Here is a 25,292-nt window from a genome sequence, read left to right as displayed (position 1 = left end):
TGTGAGAAACATGCTAGGACTCATCAAGAATAGAAAATAAAACCAATAAAGTTTTAGTTTCTTTAATAGAACCTTTTAACATAGGCTGGTTTTGGAAACACAGGTTCTTAAATTAGAGCCAGAGGATGTTACTGGAGGTGTCAGTATTGATCTTGGTAGCAAAGATCATCAAGATGTATCTTTCAGCTTCTGCTATTTGAGGAACAAAAAAGCCTGGAGCCTGGCCACACCTGACCATCTTAGAGCTCCTCTGGTATGAAAAAAAAAATCATCTGGGCCTGATTGGCCCCAGCCCATGGACAGTTTGCCAGTTTGGCACAGGAGAGGTACTGATGTGAGGTGAAAGTGCTACAAGAGTGCAGCTGAACCAGCAGTGCTTAGCTGGTTTCTACTCCCTGGGAAAACCAAAGCTTACAGATGTCTGAATTGGAAACATTTCTTGTCTCTCTGGCCCGGCAGCATCCAGGATTCCATTGCTCTCACTCTGGTGGGCAGCCAGTTCCCAGGCAAGCAAATCCCACTTTTCAAAGCCTTGTTTCAAGGTCTGGTCATACACTCACAGTGAGATCTGCCTCCTCTGTCCAGTGCTTTTTCAGGGTTCATGGCAGACTGTTCAGGCTTGGGTCATGTTTCCAGTCACTGCCACTCATTCCATCACTAATCTGTCAGGAGCCCTTGAAAGTACATAAAAATGGGTGGGTTCTCTGCCCTTGTCTCTTCTGTCCTGACCTTGGGAATGAATTAATCCTTTGATTAACTGAATCCATTGTGCAGTAATAAAAAAAAAATAAGCTTACAGTTTCCATTAAAATAACACACACATTTCCCACCTCCTGTATTAAGGAGAAGGGGAAATGATACAACAGAGATTGTTACTTTGGAAGAATTAAGGTCAGTACTCTGAAGTGTTAACTGAATGTAAAGGAGTTTATTTTGAAAATTTGATGGATGGGAATGGAATGCTTGGACCTACCTCGGTGTCATTCATGAAAAGTAAAACTGAAGGCATTGGGAGCCTTGGAATATCAGGATCTTAATCCATGTTTTACCTTTGCCATCAAATGCTGAAGTGCTTTCTCACATATGAAGCCAGTTAAACCTAAATGTGTCTGGCTTTATAAGATGAAATATGCATGGGAAAAGATTACAGTGCAATAGCAGGCATTTACTCTTGTCACTGAGACAAATATCCAGTAATTACTTTATAAAAAAGAAAAAAACCCAACCATATTTGTACATTCACTCTCATTTGTGTTTAGAGTTTCATGCATGACTTTGTTCAGCAGATGGAAGCCTGCAGGGAGAGGGAAAATTCATTCAGAGAAGTTTCTCAACATTGATGCATCTCTGAATTTTAGTAGGCTCACAGGCAGGCAGTTGCTTTCAAGACTGAATTAAGGATGCAATGAGCTACCAAAGGTAACAAGGAATAAGATTTTAGGACTTATTGATGAGATAGATTTGGGGAGGGACTTTTTATGAGGGCAGGTTGTGATAGCACAAGGGGTAATGGCTTTATACTGGAAGAGGGGAGATTTAGATAAGACAGTAGGGGGAAATTATTTGCTCTGAGGGTGGTGAGACCCTGGAACAAGGTGCTCAGAGAAGCTGTGGCTGCCCCATCTCTTGAAGTATTCAAGGCCAGGTTGGATAGGACTTGGAGCAGCCTGGTCTAGTGGGAGGGGGCTTGGAACTAAATGAGCTTTAAGGTCTTTTCCAACCCAGACTATGCTATGATTCTACTGAATGTGCAGGCAACAACAATTCTTTTGTGAATTATTTGAGCAGTAGGGCGAGAAGTGCTTTTTCCAGTTTCCTTTAAAAAAAATAAACCCAAAGCTGTGATCTGCTTTTGACAAGGAAAATCAAAGGACAACCCACCTGCCATCAGTGGCAGTGCAGCAAATGATGCAGACAGCTTTGTGACTTTTGCTGCCCATTTGGCTAGGATGTTCCATGTCATTAGCATGTGAGATTTCCATCTTGAAAAGCAGCCCTAATTACAGCACACTTAATTAAGTACACTCCTCCTGTCCTGCACAAGCAGTTAAATAAAAATTACTGCCATTCAGATTAGTGTAGATGACTGTCTCTGGTGCTGCTGCTTACTGCCCACTGGCTGAGCAGAGCTAAGCTGGCAGAGCATTTCTGCTCCCCAGAGCACAAACAGCTCTGTGCTGGCTGAGCATCCCAAATGGGATGAGGGAGAGCAGTGGGGAACCCAGAGGAGTGTGTGAGCAGGAGTCAGGCTCTGTCTCCTTGGCAGGAATTCACCTCTGGAGCTGCTCAGTTGCCATGTGCAGCAGAGGGTGTGCTGGGATGGGATCTGTGGGCTGCTGTAACAGGAGAGCACAGCCTGACTGTGCTTTTTGTGATGACTTATTTATGCTCTGGGTTTCCTTGCATTGCTGGGAGCAGCTGAGTTGGCAAGCTTTTCTTTCAAGTTGCATTTAATCCTAGGTTCTGGGCTTTTTTGCTTATAGAGTGCCAGGGAATTAATGGTGGGAGTTGAAAAGAAATGATGGTGATGTAGCATGGTCCATCTTCCACCCTCCTTTTTTACTCTTCTGCATCTACTGCATGAGAGGTAGTGATAAATAGGTTAGTAAGTTGCTATTGCTTGGATAATGTCTTTTTACTTGAGCAGCTGCAGACCCAGTTTATCAGGACATTGCCAAAAAATGCCATTTTAATTTCCAGTGGAAAACAGTCTTCTGCTCAGCTAGGAAATGAACCACCACTCACTTTGACAGAGTTTTATTTTGGTGCTCAAGAATATTTCCTGAAGCCTTAGTCATCTTGTAGGTACTCAGCAGAAACTCCAGTTGTTCTGAACAAATTGAAGCTGTGATGGGGTCATTGAATATGAATTAATCAAAGAAGTGGTTTTGGCTAAAACGAGAGTGTTTAGATTCTCTAAAGATGAAAAGAGCCTGTTTAAAAGTATTTTATTTCAAAATAATGGAGCAGGACTAACTCACTCCCTAGAGGTCCCACTTGTCAAGGATCTGAATTGCCACCCAGCCTCACTCCAGTTTTCTTTGTGCTTGGACAAAAGTTGAACAATCTCATTCTGAAAATTAACTTCTGCTAGGAAACTACATCACCTGAAAAACAGGTTGATTCTTATGTTGTTTTTTCTGGGGGGAGTTATACATTGGTTTGTATTGAGTGTAATTCCTACCTCCTCACCAAGTTCTCTTTCTTCCCCTCAGCTTTTTATTTTTTTCATAGAAAATATGTCAAAATTTAGTTTTATGGCATTCTGAAAAAAGAAACAAAAAACTGTTTTGAGGTAGAATGATTAATTCCCCCTCCTTCCCTCCAGCTCCATGAACTTTTTAGTTTTGCTGTTATTGGGCTGGGGAGTCTTTATGTACCTTCTCACTTGGTGCTTCCCCCAGGAGTAGGGATCTCAAGGAAACTTCTCATGAGGTATGATGGCAGCAATATATTTAATTTAAATATTGGGGAGATTCACTAAACTATTTAAGGGAATGTGTTTTGTCTTTGCAGAGGGAAAAAACCCAACAAAAACAACTTTTACCTGCTTGATAAGCTTTGTAACTGGCTTTACTTTTTTTTTTTTTTTAATTAGCTGTATCTGGCTTTTCAAATGGGCATAAGGAGAGTTATGGTGATGGGAAACAAACATTGTATTCCACAGAAAATATTTCAGGTTCTTTTAGAACTTCCTCCTGCTCATTCCTTCAGAAATCCAAGACTGGCTTATCTTATTGTGTGTGTATTGGATGAATTTCTTCCAGGATGTGTTGGCTCATTTCCTTGAGTACTTCTAAATTTTCTGAATTTTTTTCAGTCACAAGATAGCTGAAAAAGCTTTAAGGAAATGAGTCAACCTCCTGAAATAAATTGCTTACTGACTAGAGGATCCTGTGTTGAGGATCACAGCCATTCTGAAAATTTACAATATATTCTCTGTTTCCAGAAAGGATTTGGAAGAAAATATGCCAAAAAAGCACCTGAGCTGTGGTGTTAGAAATGTAGGGCTGGCTTTCAGACTCCCAGGTACTGGTGTGGGAGATGTTATAGTGCCAGGCAGAAAATCTCTAAAGCAAAATTCAGGATGCCACCAAAATCTGAGTATAAATGAAGAGGAGCCAAGATGCTGGGCTGAGGAATACCCAGCTTTCTTAAAATAGCCTCCTGAAATCTGAAGGCTGCATGAGCCATGTGTTTCTCTCCTGATTTCACCAAACAATTTGCATTCTTTGGGGAGCCCTTTCTGATGCTTTTCAGGCACCTGAAGTTGGGTGCATTTGCTGTGTGGGGAAAGGCCCAGGCCCTGTCCTGCCTTCCTGCAGGGCACCAGGAGTCCCCAGCAGGGCTTTTCTCTGCACAGGGCTTTGCTGAGTCACAGAGCTGGCAGCTGCCTGACTGGAATCCTACGTAGTTGGTTTAAAAATAAGTAAGAGGGGACACCATTTTAGGAATGTATGTGTCTTATACAGGAGCTCTGCAAGGGATGCTCTTTGCTTCTCCAGAATTGTTCAGCAGCGTGGAGACAGAAATGAGGAGGCCACTGAGCATCATGGTTTGGGATTTTCCCCCTGGTGATCCAAACTAAACGTAAAAGCAGTGAGCCTGAATTTTTAAGGAAGTTGACATCTGGGTCTAGGTCTGAACTTTGAACTTGGATGCAGCAGTAATTGGCCAGATTGCCTCGCTTTGGTGTGTGACACAGAAAGTCCCTGACACAAGCAATAAATACCACAGCTCTGAACAGATGACAGATGCTGTCAGCTTTTGGGGCACTCTGGAACAATCTGACTACACTGCCACATTGAGTAGTGCTGGCTGTTACATACCAATAATGGAATAATACCTGATTTTGGAACGTTGAAAATAGTTTATTTCAGTAGTAATTGTTTAGAGGGGATGTTTTGCTTCTTGTAGCTTTTCAGGGCTTCATGATGAGCTTAGCTTGTCCTGTATAATATATGAATTATGCTAATTATTAATACCCATCTCTAATCTAAAGTGAATCTTGAATTCTTAAATCACAAGCAGGAGGTAGGGAAGAGGAGGAATCTGGTCAGAGCAAAAAATATGAAATATTTCTTGCAACAGCAAAGCATCTCAGCACATTGGAAGTCAAAACCCAGCAATGCCCCCATTAATAATTTTTAAGATATTACAGTGCTTAGGTCTACTTTAATACCAGTTCAGAACAAAGCTTTTAGAATAAACAGTTTCCAGGTGAAGAGACTGTCAAGAAGCCTGGAAGAGCTTTCCAGTGATGGAAAAACCTACAAGATAAGGACTCTGCCATTATATCTTGCCATGGTGTGGCACAGAGGGGGAAAAACCAGTGACAAAGGGAGTGCAGGGTAGGGTGATTCAGCATATTCCTTTCATAGCCTTCCTTAGCTGCTCTGGGTGTGCTCTTTCTGCTACCAGGATGTAACTTCAGCTAGAGGTTCTGTGGTTTGTAAAAAAAAAAAATAAAAAAAAAAGGAGAAATTAATTACTTCTGCAGAGGTATCCACAATGAGTGGGTTTCACTCTTCAACAGAAGCACAAGAGGGAAGCATTGATGCCTCTTTGGGTTAGAACCTGTATTCTTTCCTCTTTTTATTAGTGGGTTTTACATTTGGTTTAGATGACTGAAAAGCTGGAGCATGACAAAAGTCTATTGTTTAAATGTAAATAATTTTCTTTATCCCAAACCAGCAGGCACTCTGACTTTCTAATAAATTCCCTGAGAAACTTATTACTGTGAGATGACAACAATAGGCTAGCTTGCATTCCTGCTTAAACAGATCATAATATTGAAGATAAACTTAAGAAGTAACAGCTGCTGAGGGAATATTTAATCCCACAAGATCCATAAGAGATGTGTGCTGCAGAGACATATTTTATTGACAAGTTTTAGAAACTAGAAGGATTGCTAAAAGGCAATGAGAAATCACTTGGAGCTGGCAAGGAAAAAAATAAACCAAAACATTTTTAGAAGTGTTTCTGTATTAGATGTGGGAATGGACTTGAACACTGAGAATGAAATGGCAGCTGATGCTGTGGCTCTCAGAAGGCTGGAACAGATTTAAGGTTATTGATCAGACAATGTCAGAAACTGCAAGGAGTCAGAAGAAAAAGTGCAATGAGAACTGAAGCTGAGGAATCCAGGGTCAGACTTTCTGCTCCTTTCACTTGGTCTCCACCCAGTGTTGAAGGATGCCATGTGGCTGGAAATCCAGATACATTTGTGCCATCTCAGCAGCCCCAGGGTTCAACCCATCAAACCCATTCAAACCCAAAGAGAGGTTTTGCTTTTTGGGAAGGCAAAACCCAAACTAGCCTCCAGGTTCCTAAGGTGTCAGCTGCTGGATGTAGGAAAACTCCTTTTTCTGGGCATTTTATCTATTCTGTGGGTATATTGCATCTAGGGCACTTAAACACCAAGAGAAACAAAGGCTGAAACTGCAGGAGTGTTTGAGTGGTTAAATGAACCTCCACAGGATCTTTGATTTGTACCCTGCATTTTACACCATTGCTGATGATGAATTAATCCTTTTTAAAAATAATCTTATGAAAACCTTCAACGATTGAAGCTTTCACCTGCACAAAAAGCCACTTGGCATACCTGGCAGTGCACAAGGGGCAGGTAAAACACTTCAGTGGTTTTCATGGTTGCACTTATTCTCCTCTATGGCCATTATCAGGATTTGCCATCTGACAAGGGAACAACTCCTTCCCATTACATGCCTGAGAGCTCCCCACAAATGGGATTTCAGCTCATTAGGATACCTGACGTGCTTATGGGGGGATTTAAGAAGAAACAGATACCTTCAGTCTCTTGTACTTTCTTCTGAGTTGCTTATTATTTGTTGAATTTTAGAAAATAAATGTATTTACTGAATTTACCCATTTTGTTGACTTGCAATTTACATGTAAGGGTTTTGTCTTGAATCTCTTCAGAATGTTTAGGTACCCCTCATGAATCTCTTTGGGCCCCTGGCTCTTTCCTTGAAAACTGTGACATTAATTGAGAATTAGAAAGTGTAGGCTCTTGCTGAATGACACAGCTCTTGGACTGATGGGTTCCTTCATTTTGTTGAGCCACGACTGTGAAGTTACTTTTCAGGAGTAGCTGCTTGAGGTTGGTGTTTGTCTGAATCTTTTTGGTGCCTGGAAGGTCTTGTCTGCCAAGGTGTTGTACACACAGTAGGTGACAGTCCCTGATCTGAAGTGACTCAGCTCATCCTTTGTGCTGTATGAATAATCCCCAACAGTTGCTAAGATGTAAATATTTCTGCCAGGAAGAGGCCTGCTAGAATCCTACTGGAAAAACACACGGCTGCATCATGCACCAGTGAATTCAGGTCAGGTTTGTTGCAGAAACTGAGGAATTTGTGGCATTTGTGTAAGTTAGAATGGGGCTTTTTTAGAATGATTGCTTATTACTCTGACCAATATTAAGTTCTTGCTCTCTAGCATTTTTGAGGATTGCCTGTCAGGTGAGGAGTTTGACTTGGTAAATTTATTAACCTGAAATCTTTGTCAACGGACGGAAGTTTCTTACAATATGTCATAATTTTAGGACAGAGGGTGAGAAAAAAAGGAAAGAAAGCACAATACTTGTCAAAAAGTGCCTGCAAAATTTATGACAATTTTTAAAGCACTTGCATACTTGATAACATCATAGCAGTGCTACTGCAAATCCCTTACAAAGTGCTTTAATTTGTTCTACTGTCTGAGTGACTGGGGGAAAAAGGAAAAGGGAGCAAGACAAAATGAAAGGAACCAGAAGAAGTTCTGTGCAAGGCTGCAGGACTTAGGGGCTGGTAATAAATATTCTGTGCTTCATGGGCAGCCAAGGTGAGGCATAGTGCAGAAGGTGAAAATGGTGAGCACTCAAACCTAACACTTCAGTCAGTTCTGGGGGACAGTTGCAGAGCACTCGTTTGCTGAGGATTTGAGGATTTCACAAACAGAAATAGAACAAAAGGCACATGCAGCTTGTCTCAAGATACAGCTCTAAAATAACCTGTGTCTTTTCAAGAGCTCTCCTGGCCTGCTGGGCTTTTCACACGTGTGCGTTTCGGCGATGCGTGTGATGCTTAAAGGGCAGATGTATATTTCATAATGATTCAAAATGCTGTTTTATTTTTAGATTTGCAAACAAAACAACAACAACAAAAAAAGTAAAAGTAGCCGGCAGTCATCCTGACTCTGGTTGGAGGGTTCTCAGTTACAGCAGTGGTGTTTGCTGACAGTTCCACAAGAAAAACACCTTTTTGAAGGGTAAGCCAGAGGAGAATTATACATGGAATAGAGTGTATTTAAGGTTAGCTTATGAGCTAGCAGTGGCTCTCAAATGAGCATCACTTTTACCATAATTAACCCCAGAGGAGACCATTACATCATTCAGTCTGATTTCCTATGTATTACGAGCCAGTCCGAGCTGTCCCAACTTTAGCCTGAACATTCCAGTTTCCCAGAAAATTAAAATGCCATTCTCAGAGCAGAAGCAGACTGAATTACAACAACCTTATGGCAATTATTCCAAGTGCATTTTGGGGCTATGAAGGGAGGAGAGGAAAGGGCTGACCCCAGTGATAGACTCGACAAGGCTGCCATAACCACCTGCCCCTTCCTGCAGGGATTTCCACTGCTTCCACTACAGAAATACCTGAGGAGGAAAAAAAAAACCACAAGTAAAACAAAACAACAAACCACAAAGCAACTCCCCCAGTTTCTCTAGGGGGTACCTTTCTGCACTGGGTATCTGCATACATGACCAGATGCTGGAAGCCCTCTCTGTAAGTGCAGCTGTGCTGGCAAAGTTGTGCTTTTGTTGGTAATGTTTATTTATCAACACGATTTATCCGGGGCCAGGATAGGCTGTGTTGACAAAAAAAAACAAAAAGCTTTGCTGGTATCATGTCTTCCACAGCAGGAAGACTTTTGTTGGATTTCCTAGGTCTTCTGGCAAAGGTTTGTGATGGGAAGGTGGTTGCAGATGAAAGTGGGCAAGCTGCAGTCCTCTTCTGGGGGCAGCTCCAGCAAGCTCAGCAGCTCAGGCAGTGCCAGCAAACAAGTGCTTATCTGACACCATATAAGGTTGCAGTGGAGAGGAAAAATGATGAAAAAACATTCCACAGTAAACTTAGACTGGCAGATGAACACAGAAAAGCTTAGCTAGAGCCTCTCTTTATTATTATTTATTTATTTTTAAATTTAGCTCTGTCAGTATTAACCCTCAAAAATGACCTTTTACAGTTAATTAGGAAAAATGGCTTGTATTTCTGGATTTGCAGGATATTCCTGGCCCAGAATAACATGCCTTTAGGATACCTGTATATGCAGAGGCTGGTTTTTTTTTGTTTTTCTTTGACTTACTACCATTAAAAGCAGGTATCACCATTAGACTGCAAGGTCATGGGAGTGCTGGGATGTGTTTGGGGACATTGTGGGGAGCTGAGCATCACAGAGAGCATCACTGAGAAGGAATTATGATTGGGAAGATTGGTTTGTGTCAGAGTTTTGACATGATGTGAGACACAGCAAAGTGCTTCAAAAAAACCCAAAACAAACAACAACCCAAATCCAGAAGATTTCTGAATGTGTCAAGGGTGAGGCTACAGGGGAGAGACAGGTTCCCCTTTTCCTCAGGATATTGCTTAGATCTTTGCAATCCTTTTCTCTAATATTTATAATAAAAGAGCCAACTGAGTTAGTGCAGTATATGAGATTGTTGTTGTAGTCCCACCTTCAATAGCCATTGGTGGTCTTAGCTACAGATTCCCAAGCTGTTCCCTGCCCAGTGCTCCTGCTTTGGGCTTTCCCCCTGGACAACAGGCTGTCTCCAGCTCCTTGCAGCTGAGCCAGCTGGGAGTTGACATGAGAAGTGGTGCAGCTCTTGCCTTAGTGATGCTTCCTTCAGGAGGAGGTGGAAGCATCCCAGACACTGCATTTACCCCCAGACACTGCATTTACCCCCACACACAGCTAGCTGGACCTCAGTGAACTAAATTCTAGGTGACTTTTTAGCATTTTCCAAAGATGTAGCAACTTTTCAGCAATATTATCAAGTATCTCATGGTCTTCATTGCTGAGGGCATGCTGTACCATCTGTAGAGTTGATGTAATGTTTTTTTTCTCTAGCTTAATGGGTTTTTTTTTGCCTGACATTAGGCTTTTCTTGTAGTATCCAGTCTTCTGTAGGACATGGCAGAAGCACCCAGGTGTTGTGGAGGGTCTGGCTTCCAGGTGAGCTGTGGGTGACCCACGCTGCACGGAGTGCTTGTGCCATGGGGTTGCCACGTGTGTGAAACCTGAGGGGTAGGTGGGAATGAAATGCACATCATTTTATGGAGGAGGATTAATAAGATTTTCAGGAAAGAGGTTAAGCTTGAGGTCACTTCCTTCCTATTGTTAGGCTTTTTTGAATGTTTGCCAGTGAGATGGGTGAAAGGATTTATTTTTATCTCCGAATGCTTTGAATTTCAGTGATGTCTGTGCTTTGAATGCAGAGGAGTAGAATTCTACTTTATTCCTGCCATTGTACTATGTCATAACTCCTTGTATTTTTTTTCAGAGTATCTTCATATCCTGCATCTTAGCTAACTAATCCTCTGAGCTGCTGAAATACCCCATTGTGTGGGGGCACACAGAGATGCTCTGATCCCCACACTGAAGTGTTTGTGTGTATGTAGAAGGAAACCAAACTTGATAGTGCATTTCTTGAAAAAGAAGGAAGTAAACTTCATGGCCAGTGTCAGAATAAAGGCTGTGTATGAAAAGGAGAGAGGATCTTGCCACTCTGTTTAAACTTCAGTAGCAAAAAGGTTTCATGCTTTAGTGTTTGGTGTGGCTTCTACCTTTGTAGGAGTGAAGCCTTAGGGAAATCCAGCTTGCTCCTGACCACCCTGCCAGTCACAGCCAGAAAAATGAGTAATTGCTCTGGCTGTGTAAAGGAAGAGTACAATGAACATCATCAGTGTGTAATCTGTGTGGTATGTAGGGGGTGACAGAGGGCACCTCTGGGAATGGAGCCTTTCCTCTTCTTGCCCACAGTGCAAGAGCTGAGTGGAGTCACACGAACAGTGATTTCCTCCGTGCAAGGGAACACGTTTCTGCTCCCCCTTTTTTTGACATTGGGTCATGCTATTAAATATCTGAATATACATGATGATGGTCCTTCACTGCTAGGAAGTCACCAGGAGAGAAATCTTTGTGTCTCTTGGAGTTCAGAGGGTCACCTTGTAGCCTCTGACAGTGCAGCATCCCCCTCAGGTAGAGCCCAAAGAGCTGCTTCTCTCCTAGGGGAGGCTTTTGGAGCATCTTTTCTATCTTTCTCCACCTCTTACTTTTTTACCCCTGCTTTTCTCAGCTGAAATTTTGTCATACATTTTCATTACTGCCTGAATTAGTAGAGAGATCTATGACAGCATGTAGTGGGATCTAATACCTGTCCAGGCAGCTTTTAAGATATTCCAAGACTTCTGTCCTCAACTTTTTGAGGGGTTCATTTCTCTTTTGGCATGGAAGGGAGAACAGTTTCCAGCCACTCAGCATGGAGCAGTGCTTGACATTTCTCAGCCCAGTTCTGGTGTTCTTTCCCCTCCTGTCCTTTTGAAAAGACAACTCCTAGAGGTGCAAACAGAAAATATCTTTTCAGATCTTCATTTCTTTGACTGAAAGAATTTTTTTGGAAAGCCTTCGAGCCGCATACAAATGAATATTCCCATAAGAGTTTTTTTCTGGTTTTTATTCTCTGGTTATCACTGGGAAAAACAAGTTTTGCTTTGTGAGCTTGAACCTAGTGCTCCACAAGCACAGAATGTCACGAGATACGTGCTGAGAAGGGCTTGATCTCCAAAGCATGGACCAGATTACTCCTGAAAGACATGTAGGAAGGGCAGCTTTCTGCCACCTGCTGAGGAGTTCCCCTGGGTCAGAGGCAGCTTCACCCCAGCCAAATGTCTCAGAGGAGCCTCAGCTTCTCTGAAATAACTGGATTTGTGGGGAAGTCATGTGGGAGAGCAAAATCCTGAGTAAACAAAAGCCAGTGAGCTCCTGCTGAGCGGGTTGCAGGGGCTGCCTTGCCGTAATCCTCCTGTTGCCATCAGCCCTCCCCACGCCTCCCAGTCCTTCCCTGGACAAGGCAAGGAAGGAAGTGGAGGGAGGATGGGGCTTCAGCATCCTGTACCCTTCGGAGGGGAGTGGCTGCAAATAGCTGAGCCTGAAGGACGTAAGGCTTTACGTGTTGTGACACGGGCTGGCTGAACCCAGATAAACCCTCGAGGAAAGGAAAAGGGGCAGAGGGTCGTGTGGGGCTGTTGGGAACTGCCAGGCAGTTTGAGAACATCCTTCTAAACCCCTTTTCTTCAAATGACAAGAGGAAGGGAGAGGACAGATGTGCCTGGTGGAGCTGAGGTTGTGCAACGGTGCTGAAGTCTCCAAACATCATCTCTGCAGCTCCAGAAGGCAACTGCTGTAGAGAGTCCCATTTCTGGCTGGGGACAGGGATGCTATTTGCAGGATCCACCCTGTAAAACAATTATTTTTTTTTTTTAATTCTTTACTTTGTTAGCTGGGGTCGGATGGAGGAATGCAGTTTAGGATCCCCAGGCATCCTTTGGAACGGGCAGGTAAGGCTAGGAGGTGCAACCAAGTGCTGGTCTTTTAATTTCATTTTTTCAATTTTTACTGCATGCTGCCTTACCTAAGAAATGTTTTGGTTCCACCAAATGGGATGGGGAATTTTGAAAATTACAGCCCATGCTGTACCTGGTGGGTTAATATTTGTTTGTCCTGTAATAACTGGTACATGGTGGATTTTAAATGGGTTGGCTTAATGGGATTTAGTGGAACAATTGCTCTGCCTTGAAGTTGTTCATTTAGTTACTGGCTTTCCAGAAAAGGAATTAGGCCTCAGGTGATAAAACTTGTCCTCTGTAAATGTGTCCTGATGCAGTTTTCAATGGCTTTTAAACAGATTTTGGTTACTAAGGAGAAATGGATTTAGTTAATTCAGTAAACATTGTGCTGTTTCTTTTGTGATTACCCACAGATGTTTTAAAGTCGGGGGTTTTTTTCTAAAATTAAAATTAGCAGAGGTTACCAAAGTGAAAATGCAACACAAAATGTGGTGTTACAAACTTTGCCCGTCAGTTTTTTCAAACTCCACAGTAATGGATTGTTCTTACTAATCTTTGGAATGTTCCTGCTAACTTGACATTTTGGTGACAGTCTGTTTTACTTTGCTTGGAAGTCTGTACTCACACCAAAAAGTGGAGCTGAGGTTTTGGAAGTCTTGCAGTAAAATGCATGTAAATCAGATTTCTGTTTTACCTTGGGAATGCCATCCTGGAGATCTCTTGATGGTTGGCACAAAAATAAGTTTAGAAATAGCCTTCAATGCAGATTAATAACAAGCCTGTTCTTAAGGACTGAGTGAAAAGACTGAGGACAAGAGACAGGGAAAAAAATTCTTTATAATATGCTTATGAGAGAAACTGATGGCAGATTGATTAAGCTCAGCTTGAGATAAAACTCTGTGTAGGCTTCCTATCTGCCAGCTTCCCAGCTCCTGGCAAGAGAAGTAACATTTAGGTTGATCCCTTATAGGCTTCTCCAGCACAAACACTCCTCTTATTAATTGGGTGTATAACATACATCAACTTCCTTGCCCAGAAATTTCTTAAAATGAGGAAATCAGTATTTTAACAACCTGAACTTAGTATTTTTAACTCTAGAATAAACAAAACAAGCCCTTAAAAAGATTTTCCATAAAACATCTTCCAGAAAGGGATGAAAAAACAGGGATTGGGATGTAAATCCCAAATGAGGATAACAGAATTATGCAGGGATGGAACAGTGTTACCAACACAATTGATCTTTTCTGAGCTAAAGCTCCACGGATTTTTCAAGAGCTGTGAATGAGGATGCTCATGTGTGGTAGTGAAAGGTGAAAACTGTGAAACTGTGTATAATTAAAACCATTCAGTGACATTCAGAATCTCTTGAGCATCACCTTCTCTCTGTGCCCTGCATAGAAGCATCTTTAGAAGTGTGTTGCAGAGAAGAGATCAGGATGCAAAATTGGGAAGCTTTTAGCTTGCTAGAGGGGACTTTAAAGTTTTTCTCCTGTGCAGGAGGCAATCTGTGATGTTTCCATCTGTGATCTCTATAAGGCTGCTTTTGTATCTGAAGAATCAAATCCTAAGTATTCATGGAGACAGAACCTAACCCTAAGGGCCATGGAAACTGGGAGCAGAGCACTGGTACCCATATAACCAGCCCGGGCACTGGGACTACCAATCAGGGTGGTTTCAGCTATTATTCCATAGCAGTTTTTGCTTTTTAACTGTCTTAGGGGAGACCACACCTTACTAATTTATTTATTTTTTGTTTAAGCTGTGCAAAACTCTGCAAAGTGATGGATTGCAGGTAGCTCGATCCTTTTTTTTTTTCCTGAGACAGAAACAGTGACAGCAATAAGGCACAAAGTCCAAACCCTGAACTCCCCAGAAGCCTCCTGAGCTCAGGTGCTGCCTTAGCAGGGATTCCAGCACTGTCTCCCCTGGCATCCTTGTACAAAACTGGGAGTTGCAGCTGGTAAACGAGATGATGGTGCTGAGGAACCTCAACATTTCTTCAAAACTCTGTAGTTGGTGTGAAGTTCCACAGGGATCCATTTACTACTGTCCACTTTTTATTGTAGAACACCTGTTTTATTGTAATTTTATTGTAGAGCACCTATTTTATTATAACACCTACATCCATTTGTGCAGGGGTCAGGGCTCTGAGAAATAAGTTACTTTCTGTAATATTCTGTGTCTTAAGAATCACTGAGGATGGAAAGATACCATGCATCTTCATTGCTTTATTCCTTTCAGAAGTGTAGACTCTCTGGATGAGATACCAATGCAGTAAGACAGTATTTTGTTGCATATTTTATGTTCTGGGAAGGGATATTTATATCTCTTCTTTGGCCCAGATTCTGGAACAGCTGCCAGTTTCTCAAACAGCAACAATTATCAGCTAAAAGGGGACTAGAAGTACTTAGAATTGAAGTTCCCTGTGGAAAAAATACATATACATATTGTGTGTGTATGTATATACAGAGATGAGGGGAGTGGGAATTCTGACACTGCTTTTTCTTCTCTCAAGTACATTTGGGGTTGGGTTGGTTTTTTTCTGGTGTTTTGGGGTTTTTTGCACAGCTGAATATTACCTACATTATCACTGTTTAGCTGGGTTTTATTACTGCACTGTTAATAAGTTAATTTTGGCAGTGCTGTGTACTTTAATGTTTTCATGCTCTTTGATTTTTTTTTTTTTTGGTCAATTTTTAGGAAAAAACCCACGAGCTGAGGTTTGAAGTTATTTTTCCATATACATTAGTAATGTTATTTTTTGCCTCCTGTGTGAAAAACATCATACGAGTAAAAAAACCCAAAACAACAACCCAAAAATCAGCAGTTTCAGAGGAAAACCAAAGCCTTCCAAAATAAATTCTGTAATTTGAATTGATTGCTGAGAGGCAGTGGTCTGTCAGCATTTTTCATCCCTCTGTCTCCACCACCTTCTGTTGCAGTGGCAGTGACTGAGTCTTCATGGCTGCAGAGGAGACCATTCCTTCAGGAAAACTCTGAAAATCCAGCCACTTCCTTTAATATTGGATTTGGTTAATTAAGGTGTAAGAAAATGTTCTACTTTCTTGTGACTATTGGCCCAGAATTCAAGCCTCTTTTTGTGCAGAATCTTTTCTGAAGCTCACTAATGTCCTGTTAAAAATTATCATTGAATTTACTTAGTTATTGATTTTAAAAAAACAACAAAGAAAAGTTGTTCTGGTGCCTTAATGTTGGAAATCTCAATGTGAAAGGTGTGTTTCATTGCTTGAGAGTTCCTTGAACTGTTGAACATGATAATAATAATTATAAAAAAGTCATGTTTATGGTTATACTCTACCAAATATCTGTCCTGCTCAGGATTACAAACAGACTCTCTTCCAACTGATTAAACTCAGAAATTCAGAAGAACTGGAGCATGCTAGGGGAGGGGGTATTTTGTCATACAATACATCTTTATTTACCTATACATAATGAATTAGAACTATCTGTGTTATCAGGTGACTTCATTATTTTATTTTATTACTTTTTAAAGAATCTCTTAGCTTTTGGTAGTGATGGTTTGGATAACCAAGTTTATATGGTGGACCAAAGCAAGCACAGTATGGATTTGCTGAAGTTGAGCTGGATCTCTTGCTTCCTAATAGTGAGGCCTTGGGTTAGGAAGACATAAAAAAATAAAAGGTAAATAAATAAGTAAGTGTTTTGTTTCAGTTATGGTATCATGGAAGAGATAAGAGATTTTTCTGGGGTCAGTGGGATGATTTGCAGGTTGTACTTTCAGACTGCCTCTTTATATAGCTTTGGAAAAAAAATACATGGGTGAGGGGGGTTTGTTTACTTTGAGAGGTGATTTGGTTTTTTTCTTATGTAATGAAGAATAATTTGCATGTTTTAAGTGTTTGCTGCCTCTGTGCTTGACTTGAAGGTGTGTGCAGTTTATGTCTTGTCATGAAGGTTTGGTTTGCTTGAGAATCACAGGGATTAGGAGAAGTCTCCTCTCCCTTCTCATTGTCCTTGAGATAATCATGAAACTCTTCTGGACTTGGTGGGCTGTGAATGTAGAGGCTGCAGCAGCAGTGCTGCAGTGGCTCCTGCAGAAGGAGAAGGAGAAATAGAAGCTGCAGTGCAAGTTTACATTTCTGAGATGAAAGGAACAAAGCTGCACTGTTTATTATTCTTGCATAAATAGTATATGGGTTTCTGACACGTAAGTGGGAATGCTGCAATCTTATTTCTGCAGGAGTTCCTAGCAAAGCACTAAGAAAATGTGTTTGAAGGGACAGGAGCTTAAGCTACACCAGGGGAGGTTTAGGCTGGGTATTAGGAAACTTTTTTTCACTGAAAGGGTCATCAGACATTGGAATAGTCTGCCCAGGGCAGTGGTGGAGTCCCCAGCCCTGGGGGTATTTAAAGGGTGTGTGGACCTGGAGGTGGTTTGGTGGTGAGCTTCCAGTGTTGGTCACAGCTTGGTCTCTTCCCAAGGTTTTCCAAGTTTTCATTTGTTAATTTTAAAACTGAAGGTTGTCAAGTGCCCCTGGAAAAGAGTTAGGATGTAGATTGAAGCAGCTATTATTTTCTAATTAAGCAAATACTGCCTGAATGCTTTTGTACAGAGTTCCACACTTCCAAAGAACTTCTTATACTGTAAAAGTTAATTTGGATTTACAGCAGCTACCTCTGTAAATAACCTTCATGTGCTCCCAAACAGCTTCTCTCTCTGGTTTTGTCATTCATGCAGCATTCTGGCTGCCTCAGTCCAGGCTTCAGACCTGTGTTCCTAACTGTTGAAATAAAGACCTTAGCCTGGAAAGGGCAATTCTGATATTGCTGATCTGTAGGTGCTTTTTACTTCTTAGTTCTCCTCTTTTCAGTGTGTTTTGCTGAGTCTGTCATTTGCATCTTTGGGTTACTAAATGGCAGTTCTGCCCTTTGAGCCTCAAGCTCAGCTTCACTGATAGGGAATAATGCTGTGAGGAATTCCAAAGTGTCAGATTTTTTTGGTGTGTGTATAAAAATACTCTATTTTCTAACACAGGATATATTTAAAACTGAAGTTAGTCTTGATGTCTCCAGATTCCCCCACCTTGGGAAGTTTTAAGTCTCAGTTCCATGAGGTACTGAGACATATATAAAAAATAATATTAGAAGGGTGACTGTGGTTGTGTGATTCAATTCCATACTTCTTTGCTAGGGAATTAATGCTAGGTTTTGGTATCACAGAGCAGCACCACTATGAAACAGTGTGGCAACTCTGTAATGAAGCCTCAGTCAGCTGCACACTCCATCAGCACCTCCGTTGACTTTGGGAAATTGTGGAATCGGTCTGATACAAAGTGTAAAATAGAAGCCATTTACCCTTGGCCAGTTAGGGTTGGGTGTTTTTTTTTTTTTTAAAAAGCCATTTTTTTTTTTAAAACATGTTATTTTTTTGTATCCTGGCCTCTTGAAATGGAAAGCCAAGAAACCTACTCTTGTGAATGCTACTTGAAAATGTATTTTTTGTTTCTTTTTTTCTTTCAGATGAGAACTCCCCAGCCAATTTCTGGGATTCCAAGAACCGGGGAGTAACTGGCACACAAAAAGGACAAATTGTCTGGAGGATTGAACCTGGCCCCTATTTCATGGAGTGTGAGTACCTGCTTATTCAGTGCATATCCAAGGAAAAGAATGTCTTGATGTCAAAGCAAGTTACTTGACATCCATTCTGAAGGAGCTGATGGTATTGCTGGAAGAGGCAGCATTTTCCAGTGTGTTTGCTGGACACTATAAAAATGAGAGCTGAGCTTAGGTGTATGTTCTTGTTCTGGGCATGTTCTTAGCTTGCTTCAGTTTAAAGGATGAAAAAGTTTTTTTTCTTGTGCCAATGTCATGTAGTATATATTCATTGAGAGTGGAATTCCCTTGGGGAACTCCCCCAGGAGTTGAAAATTTCAGCTGGACAAACATTAATAGCAAAGTTAATAAGTTAGTAGTGCTTGGTAATGATTGTTAGTGTGAAGGTTAAGATTTGTCTTTAGGAAGTGACCAGTCTCTTTAGCCTCCTGACCAAAGTTGCATCAGGATTTCTCAGCTGAAGTTTTGTTGTGCTGGAAAATCCAGTAGGCAGTTTGGAAAAGCTGAGTCTCTGTGTGACTGCAGGAAAAAGGCTTTGGTTGATGAGTATTGGTAGCCAAGCTTCAAGTTGGAGAGTTATGCCACTCCCTTCAGCATCCAGGTATTTCTAGAAACTTAAGCCACTCTGCTATGTGCTTTAAAAATATATTATTAGTAATATTAATTTTATTAATTAATTTTGTGGTTTTTTTTTTTTTTTTCTTTTTGATGGAAAGGAGTGATCTTCCCATCTAAATATATGGTTCCCTAAAGAAACTGGTGTCCCAGTCCTTGTGTCTGAGCTTGCTGGAACCTCTGAGATGCCAGTGGCATTCAGTCACAAAATATGTGTGAATTCCTCTGCTGGCTTTTTAGCCTCACAGCAATGAATCTTCCTTCATAAACTTAAACAAACAAACCAGAACAAAAACACCCCATCTCCCACTCTTTTACTTCACTGTACACTGCAGTGCTGCTAAATGTAGATCTTGGCAGAAATTTTTCCTCTAATTAACTGATACAACAGCAATACATGTATTTCAAGAGGTGTTGTATACCCCCTGTACTAGAGATAATTCTTAAAATTTGTCATTTCTAGAACTCATCACTGGATCTTGCCAAGTTGGCCTAACCAAAAAAAAAAAAAAAAAAAAAAAAAGAAAGAAAGCTTTAATGGGAGAAAATTAAATTTAGTTTCAGGAGCTCATTACAGGAAAAATTATTGAAGTGAAGATGAAGATCAAGAAAATAATAAAAGATAATTATCTTTCCTGGTGCCAAAGACAGTGGCATATTAAAGCAGATTAAAATACATGTTAGAAAACCTCATTGCCTCATCTTTCTTCTACCAGTATTGTTGCCAGTGCAGGCAGTTTGACTTGGGGGATGTTTCTATCCATTAGCTGGTAATGTGTTGCCTCCCAGTGTATGGAGATGAAGCTCTTGAACAATATTTGGAGTTCACAGTGAGTAACACAGGCTAATGCCTCAAAGAAGGAGTAGTTTGCACTTCAAATCAACTGCAGCTGACTTGTCAATTCACTGCACATTGCAACCAACTGTGCCAACCATGGAAATGAATTTATCTCCCCTGTTAGTTGCTTTTTCCTGCTGTGGTGCTGATAGAATTTGTAGTTTGTGTATCTGTGTGTAATGTCATAGCAAGAAGGGGAGGCAAATGGAGTGGCTACCATCCCCAGTAAGTATGTGCTTGGTTAGTGAAGGGAAAGTATCTCTGATGCTTTATTCTTCCATGGTTTTCAAAATCTTGGAAAGAATTCTACAGTCCTTGTGATCAGAAATATCTTTGCTCAGAGGCAATGATGATGCTTGTGAAAGAGTTACACTGAATAATGCCAGGAATCCTTTGGGTTGGACAGTCAAAAGTGGCCTGAAGTTTTTTGTGTTTTTAGCATGAAAAGGAATGGAAGTTACAGATGCTGAAAGAGGAGTTGAGATCAGTCAGTGTGCACCTGTATCCCAAAGACTTTGGGTGTGTTTTTTCCTATCTTGAGGACATTACACATCTTTTCAGCAGCAATGTAACATCTGTGTTACAAGGTACAGAGAATTGGAATGATAGCAAGGCAGCTGCAAACAGATCTCATGCAGAAGGAATATTTCCATTTTAATTTCATCAATGCTTATCAGCTGGATTGGGCCTTGGATTCTTTCTGCAACTGGCAGATTTGTAGCTTTTAAGAAAAACATCTTACTCCTTAATTTGTGAAGCTTTTTCTCCAGGGGCATAGTTGTGATCTTAGGAGTTGTTCCACTGAGGTCTGTGAAATTTATGCTTATCTTTAAAGGTAGGTCTTGGATAAGCATTTTTCTGAATTTCTCATTACTGTGTATCTGCAGTCCTGTAACTCAATTTTCCAGTTTTCTGTTTGTTCCTCTCCCAAGCCCTCCCTGTGGATTCAGCATCTCCCAGTTCTCAGGCAGGTAACACGTAAAGGCACAGTTTGCCAGCTGCTCTATTCAGATCAAGCAACCTGCAGAAAGAAGGGCAAGGAGACTCTCGTCATCTCAGTGCTAAAAACAGACATTAATTTCCCCCAAAGCATCCAAAATTAGCAAAGAAAAAAAGGATGATCAAAGAAAACTCTCACTTGCTTTAGTCAGAAAGCAACACACTCAAAAAGAAAGACTCTACCCTGAGAAGGGAGAATCAAAAGAATCAACAGTGAAATAATGAGAAATTAATGTAATCTCCTCCAGAAATACAACAACCTTTGAGGTGGGGGGCTGAGGAAGGAGAGGAGGGAAGAGTATTCAGAGGAGAAACTAAATACTTAAAATAAAAGTATGAATACTTAAAATAAAAGTATGAAGTCCAGCTCACCATCAGGACCAGCTCTTGTCCTTAAGCTGTCACCTCCAGACCAAGTGAGTGACTCTGAACTGCAGAGCCAACCAGCACAGAGACAGCTGCTCCTCTTTCTTGTCCCTGGGGAGGGAGCACAGGTGCCAGGTAAGCATGAAGAGCACCTCTGTCATTTTTGAGATGGAAGAAGGTGCAGCTGAGCATCAGGGTGCTCCAGATGGTTTTTTTTCTTACTCAAGTAGTAGAGGTGGCTTTGAGACACCCTGCTCTGAGGCTGGCTGCAGTGGGGGGGGAGGAAAACAATGACTTGCTAGACAGCTCCCTCAAGTTGTTTGCTGTGTAAACTACAGAAGGGTTGCTAAATGGGGCCACAGCTCTCCAAACAGTTTTCACCCTTCTCCTGCAAAAGACAACAGCAAGTTCCAGGAGGATTTAGCAGAACAAGTGGCAATAGTGTGAAGGTGCAACACGGCTTAGTGCTTTCATGTTTGCTGTGGTCACCTGGTATTTAGCATGACATCAGACTGTGTTTAGGGCCTTAAAGATGTCAGCACCTTTACTCTCTGGTGCAGGAGAGGCTGCACTTGCCCCAGGAGTGATTTTGGAAGTCATGGTGTTTCTCAGGGTGTAGCAATCTCTGAGACTGGAATAGGAGGGGCTCCCACTGAGGCCTGGTGGTGGAACAGAGGTGATGGTAATGGTTAGGAAGAGCAGGAAGATGGAGTGGACTGATCCAGGGAAAGGCAGGTAATAGAAAAAGGCAGTGGAAGGAAGGTGGAGTTTAATGAAGAGTGGTTGCTAAAAGCTGCTGCTCATCTATAAACTGTGGCTTTTAACTCAGTTTTCTGCAGTGTGGTGAAGGACCACATGCTGGAGGTGCTGTGGGTGGGATGTGCTTGTCCACACACCAGCTCACTGGTGCTTATGTAGCTCCAGATGCAGAAGTTTAGAAGCTGCAGATGTTTTAGTAAATAAAGCAGACCAGGGGCTGTTTTCTGCTGCTGGCAGCAAGTGACACAGCGTGGCTTGAGCCCATGCAGCCAACCCTTCCCTGTCTCTTTTATTTATGAGTTATAGTCTTGCTCCCATGAAGTTTAATTACATTATCCAGGAGAACCACCTTCACCTACTTCAGTGGAGTGACTTTGTTGTTATTTATAACCCTTGATGTCAGAGTCATTATTGTGAATAGAACAGAAATATTTGGGTTTGCATCAATTTTCTTGAGCTATGCTGTGGCTCTGTGTCTTGAGGAGTGGCAGCTGTTGGGATTCATCCAGAGACTGCCAGTCTTGTCAGATCAATCATTTCCAAATCCCCCTTGAGATGTTTGTGGTTAAATGACTCCAGGTGCCACTCTCTGATACTCTGTGCTGTCTCTCTGCTCCTTCAAACTTTGGGTTTGAGTAGACAATGAGATAGAGTCAAAAACCTGTGGTGATTTCTCTGTTTGCATTACACTGGGGTCATGTCACAGGTTGAGGTTTTGTGTGGAGGTCTGTGTGTTCAATCCCTTTTTCCAAGAAATTCAAAGGTTTGCAAAAATGGTGTGAAAATAGAGACTGAAGCCATTGTGCTTTGTAGCTGCAAAGCTCCCTTTTTTGTTAGAAAATCTAATATATATATATATATATATTGAACGGGGAAAAAAATCAGTTTAATAATTGAACTTCATGGGCTTTTAGCTTTTAAGGGTTGCTGTAGCTCCCTTTTGTGTTAGAAAAGCTAATATATATATATACACACATATATATATATATTGAACAGGGAAAAAAATCAGTTTAATAATTGAACTTCATGGGCTTTTAGCTTTTAAGGGTTGCTGTAGCAGAGTTGTTATAACTAGAGGTAGAAACACAGTTGAGTATTTTCAGTGGTTTTGACCAAAATGGTCAATGTTAGTGAATGTTCTGTGAACATAATTCATTACTTGTACCCACTCTTTATGTTTTTTGACCATTTAAATGAAATTCTATAAAGGTCATGGTTTTCTCACATGGAATTGTTCTGAGTCTGGAACATTTGCCTCCCTCCAACCAGTGCTCTGTCAGTGGTCTGTCTGGGGACTCAGGATTATTGTCCTACTCTATTTATAAACACATTCACTGGGTTAGAAATACTTGCATTATTCTTCTGCTATTTATATCTAACAGCTATTTTTTTAGTATCACAAATAACTGAAACAGGCTCAGGTCCTGCATTTTTTACAATTGTGGCAGGCCTTGTTGACTTCCTTAAGGGCATAATAGCCCCAGTGTTTGGTTTTAAATGTTAGTTTATGATTAAATGCTTTACCAAACTGGAATGTAATGGGCAATGCTTGTGCCTAAATGAGAAAGTCTCAGAGGAAGAGCAGAGTGAGTGAGGCTGTTAGGGATGGGTAGGCTCTGATATCTGGACAAACTTTTGTCCAAGTAGATTCCTTTGCAGCAGCTTAGATGAAGAGAGACCACTGGGACATCAACAGTTTCTGATCTTGATCATAGAATCATAGAATCCTAGGGGTTGGAAGGGACCTGGAAAGATCATCTAGTCCAACCCCCCCTGCCAGAGCAGGGCCCCCTAGAGTACATCCCCTAGGAACGTGTCCAGGCGGGTTTTGAATGTCTCCAGTGAAGGAGACTCCACAACCCCCCTGGGCAGCCTGTTCCAGGGCTCCGTCACCCTTACAGTAAAACAATTTTTTCTGATATTCAACTTGAACCTCCTATGCTCCAATTTACACCCATTACCCCTTGTCCTATCACTGGTCACCACTGAGAAAAGCCTAACTCCATCTCCCTGACACTCACCCCTTACATATTTGAAAACATTGATGAGGTCACCCCTCAGTCTCCTTTTCTCCAAACTAAAGAGACCCAGCTCCCTCAGCCTTTCCTCATAAGGGAGATGTTCCACTCCCTTAATCATCTCAGTAGCTCTGCACTGGACTCTTTCAAGCACTTCCCTGTCCTTCTTGAACTGAGGGGCCCAGAACTGGACACAATACTCCAGGTATCAGGCTTTCTGTAAGTCTGCTTAAGTCCCTTTCCAGGTGCTTAATTTTATTTTTTTTAAATAATTCCTTCCAGAAAATAAATTCTGTACCTGCTGAGGGAGATGGCAAATGCCTGGAGGCAGCCGACTTTGGCCCTTCCTTTCTGCTGCTGTTTGCTATGCTATACTACTCCCAGGAAGAAATAATGGAAAATATACATCATTAAAGTGACTCAGAGACTGGAATGCTAAGTGGTGTTGTGTTCACTGAACTGACACTCTAGGGAAGAGAAATTCAATGATTCCACCTCCAATAGAGGTGTTTTATCTGACCAGGGTCTATCTGGAGCAGACTCCTCCCAGCCAACACATTTGTTTTCCTCAATTCTCAGTCTCCTGGAAATAGAGCATTCTTCTATAATCATGTTCACATGTTCATGTATTCTGTGTTCTGAGTATCTCCATTCTAAAGCACTTTTTTGATGGGCAAAGTTAAAGTATTAAAGGCAGTTAAAATGGGGGTGTTCAGGGAATCAGCAGTGATTTAAAAGCAGGGTATTATTTGATGTAAGCTGATCTCTATTCTTGAAGAGGCAGGAGTGTTTGGTCCATAGAGGGAAGCACAGCACTGTAATTTCATGCAGGAATTCTTTTGAAATTCAAATATCAGTGTCTGAATCCCAAGAACCTTTGTTAATTCCAACACTTTTATGTAATAGACCTGAGCTATAAAGCTAGGGTTATGAAATAACAGATGTTGGCTTTTAAAGAAGGGGATTGTGGTTTTACAGAGTGTAAAAGATCAATTTACATATATATAACTTTTTATATGACTGCAGTGAGCGCTTTGAAAGAACCACAGATACTCCAATTCATTTTTGTCATCTTATTAAATGAGGAAGGAATTTCTTGTGGTCTGTAAGATGTCTGGAGGAATGTCAGTGATAGTGGGGCATGTGTATTATCAAGACCACAGAGCTAGGTACACTCATTTTTTTATTTTCCCCCCCATAAGTGAAAGTCCTTTTTGTTCTGAAATATCACATTTTTCTTTAACGAGACAGCAAGCAGTCCTGTGGTCAGGTACAGATGTCTTTCCTCTGCTGGATTTACTGCTGCTAATTTAAAAGGTCAGGTACAAAGCTAGCTAATTAGCTGGTTGGAAGAAGAAGTAGTAGGAAAGAAAGAAGTTTTTTCCCTTAGGGAAATAGATGATAACAAGGCAACAGAGGCAGTGAAAGAAACTGGCAAAATTCTGTAGGTGACACTTGCTGTTGAGCAGGTTTGTG

At 41.3% G+C, this 25,292-nt stretch overlaps 1 protein-coding gene across 5 annotated transcripts in view; it reads left to right on the top strand.

The window, feature by feature from the left end:
• HECW2 (HECT, C2 and WW domain containing E3 ubiquitin protein ligase 2) overlaps window positions 1–25,292 on the top strand; it is a 140,627-nt gene that overhangs the window by 60,121 nt on the left and 55,214 nt on the right. For 4 of the 5 annotated variants that reach the window (XM_071747847.1, XM_071747849.1, XM_071747848.1 and 1 more), the window contains one exon: window positions 18,129–18,236. In XM_071747847.1, coding sequence (XP_071603948.1) covers window positions 18,129–18,236 — 108 coding nt within the window. Of the gene's footprint in view, window positions 1–12,244; window positions 12,618–18,128; window positions 18,237–25,292 lie in introns of those variants that run through there. The other variant, XM_071747852.1, reaches the window with a different exon arrangement.

This window comes from Heliangelus exortis, chromosome 6, assembly GCF_036169615.1.
Source record: "Heliangelus exortis chromosome 6, bHelExo1.hap1, whole genome shotgun sequence".
In the NCBI taxonomy this organism is placed as follows: domain Eukaryota; kingdom Metazoa; phylum Chordata; class Aves; order Apodiformes; family Trochilidae; genus Heliangelus; species Heliangelus exortis.
This window is presented reverse-complemented; position numbering and strand designations above follow the sequence as displayed.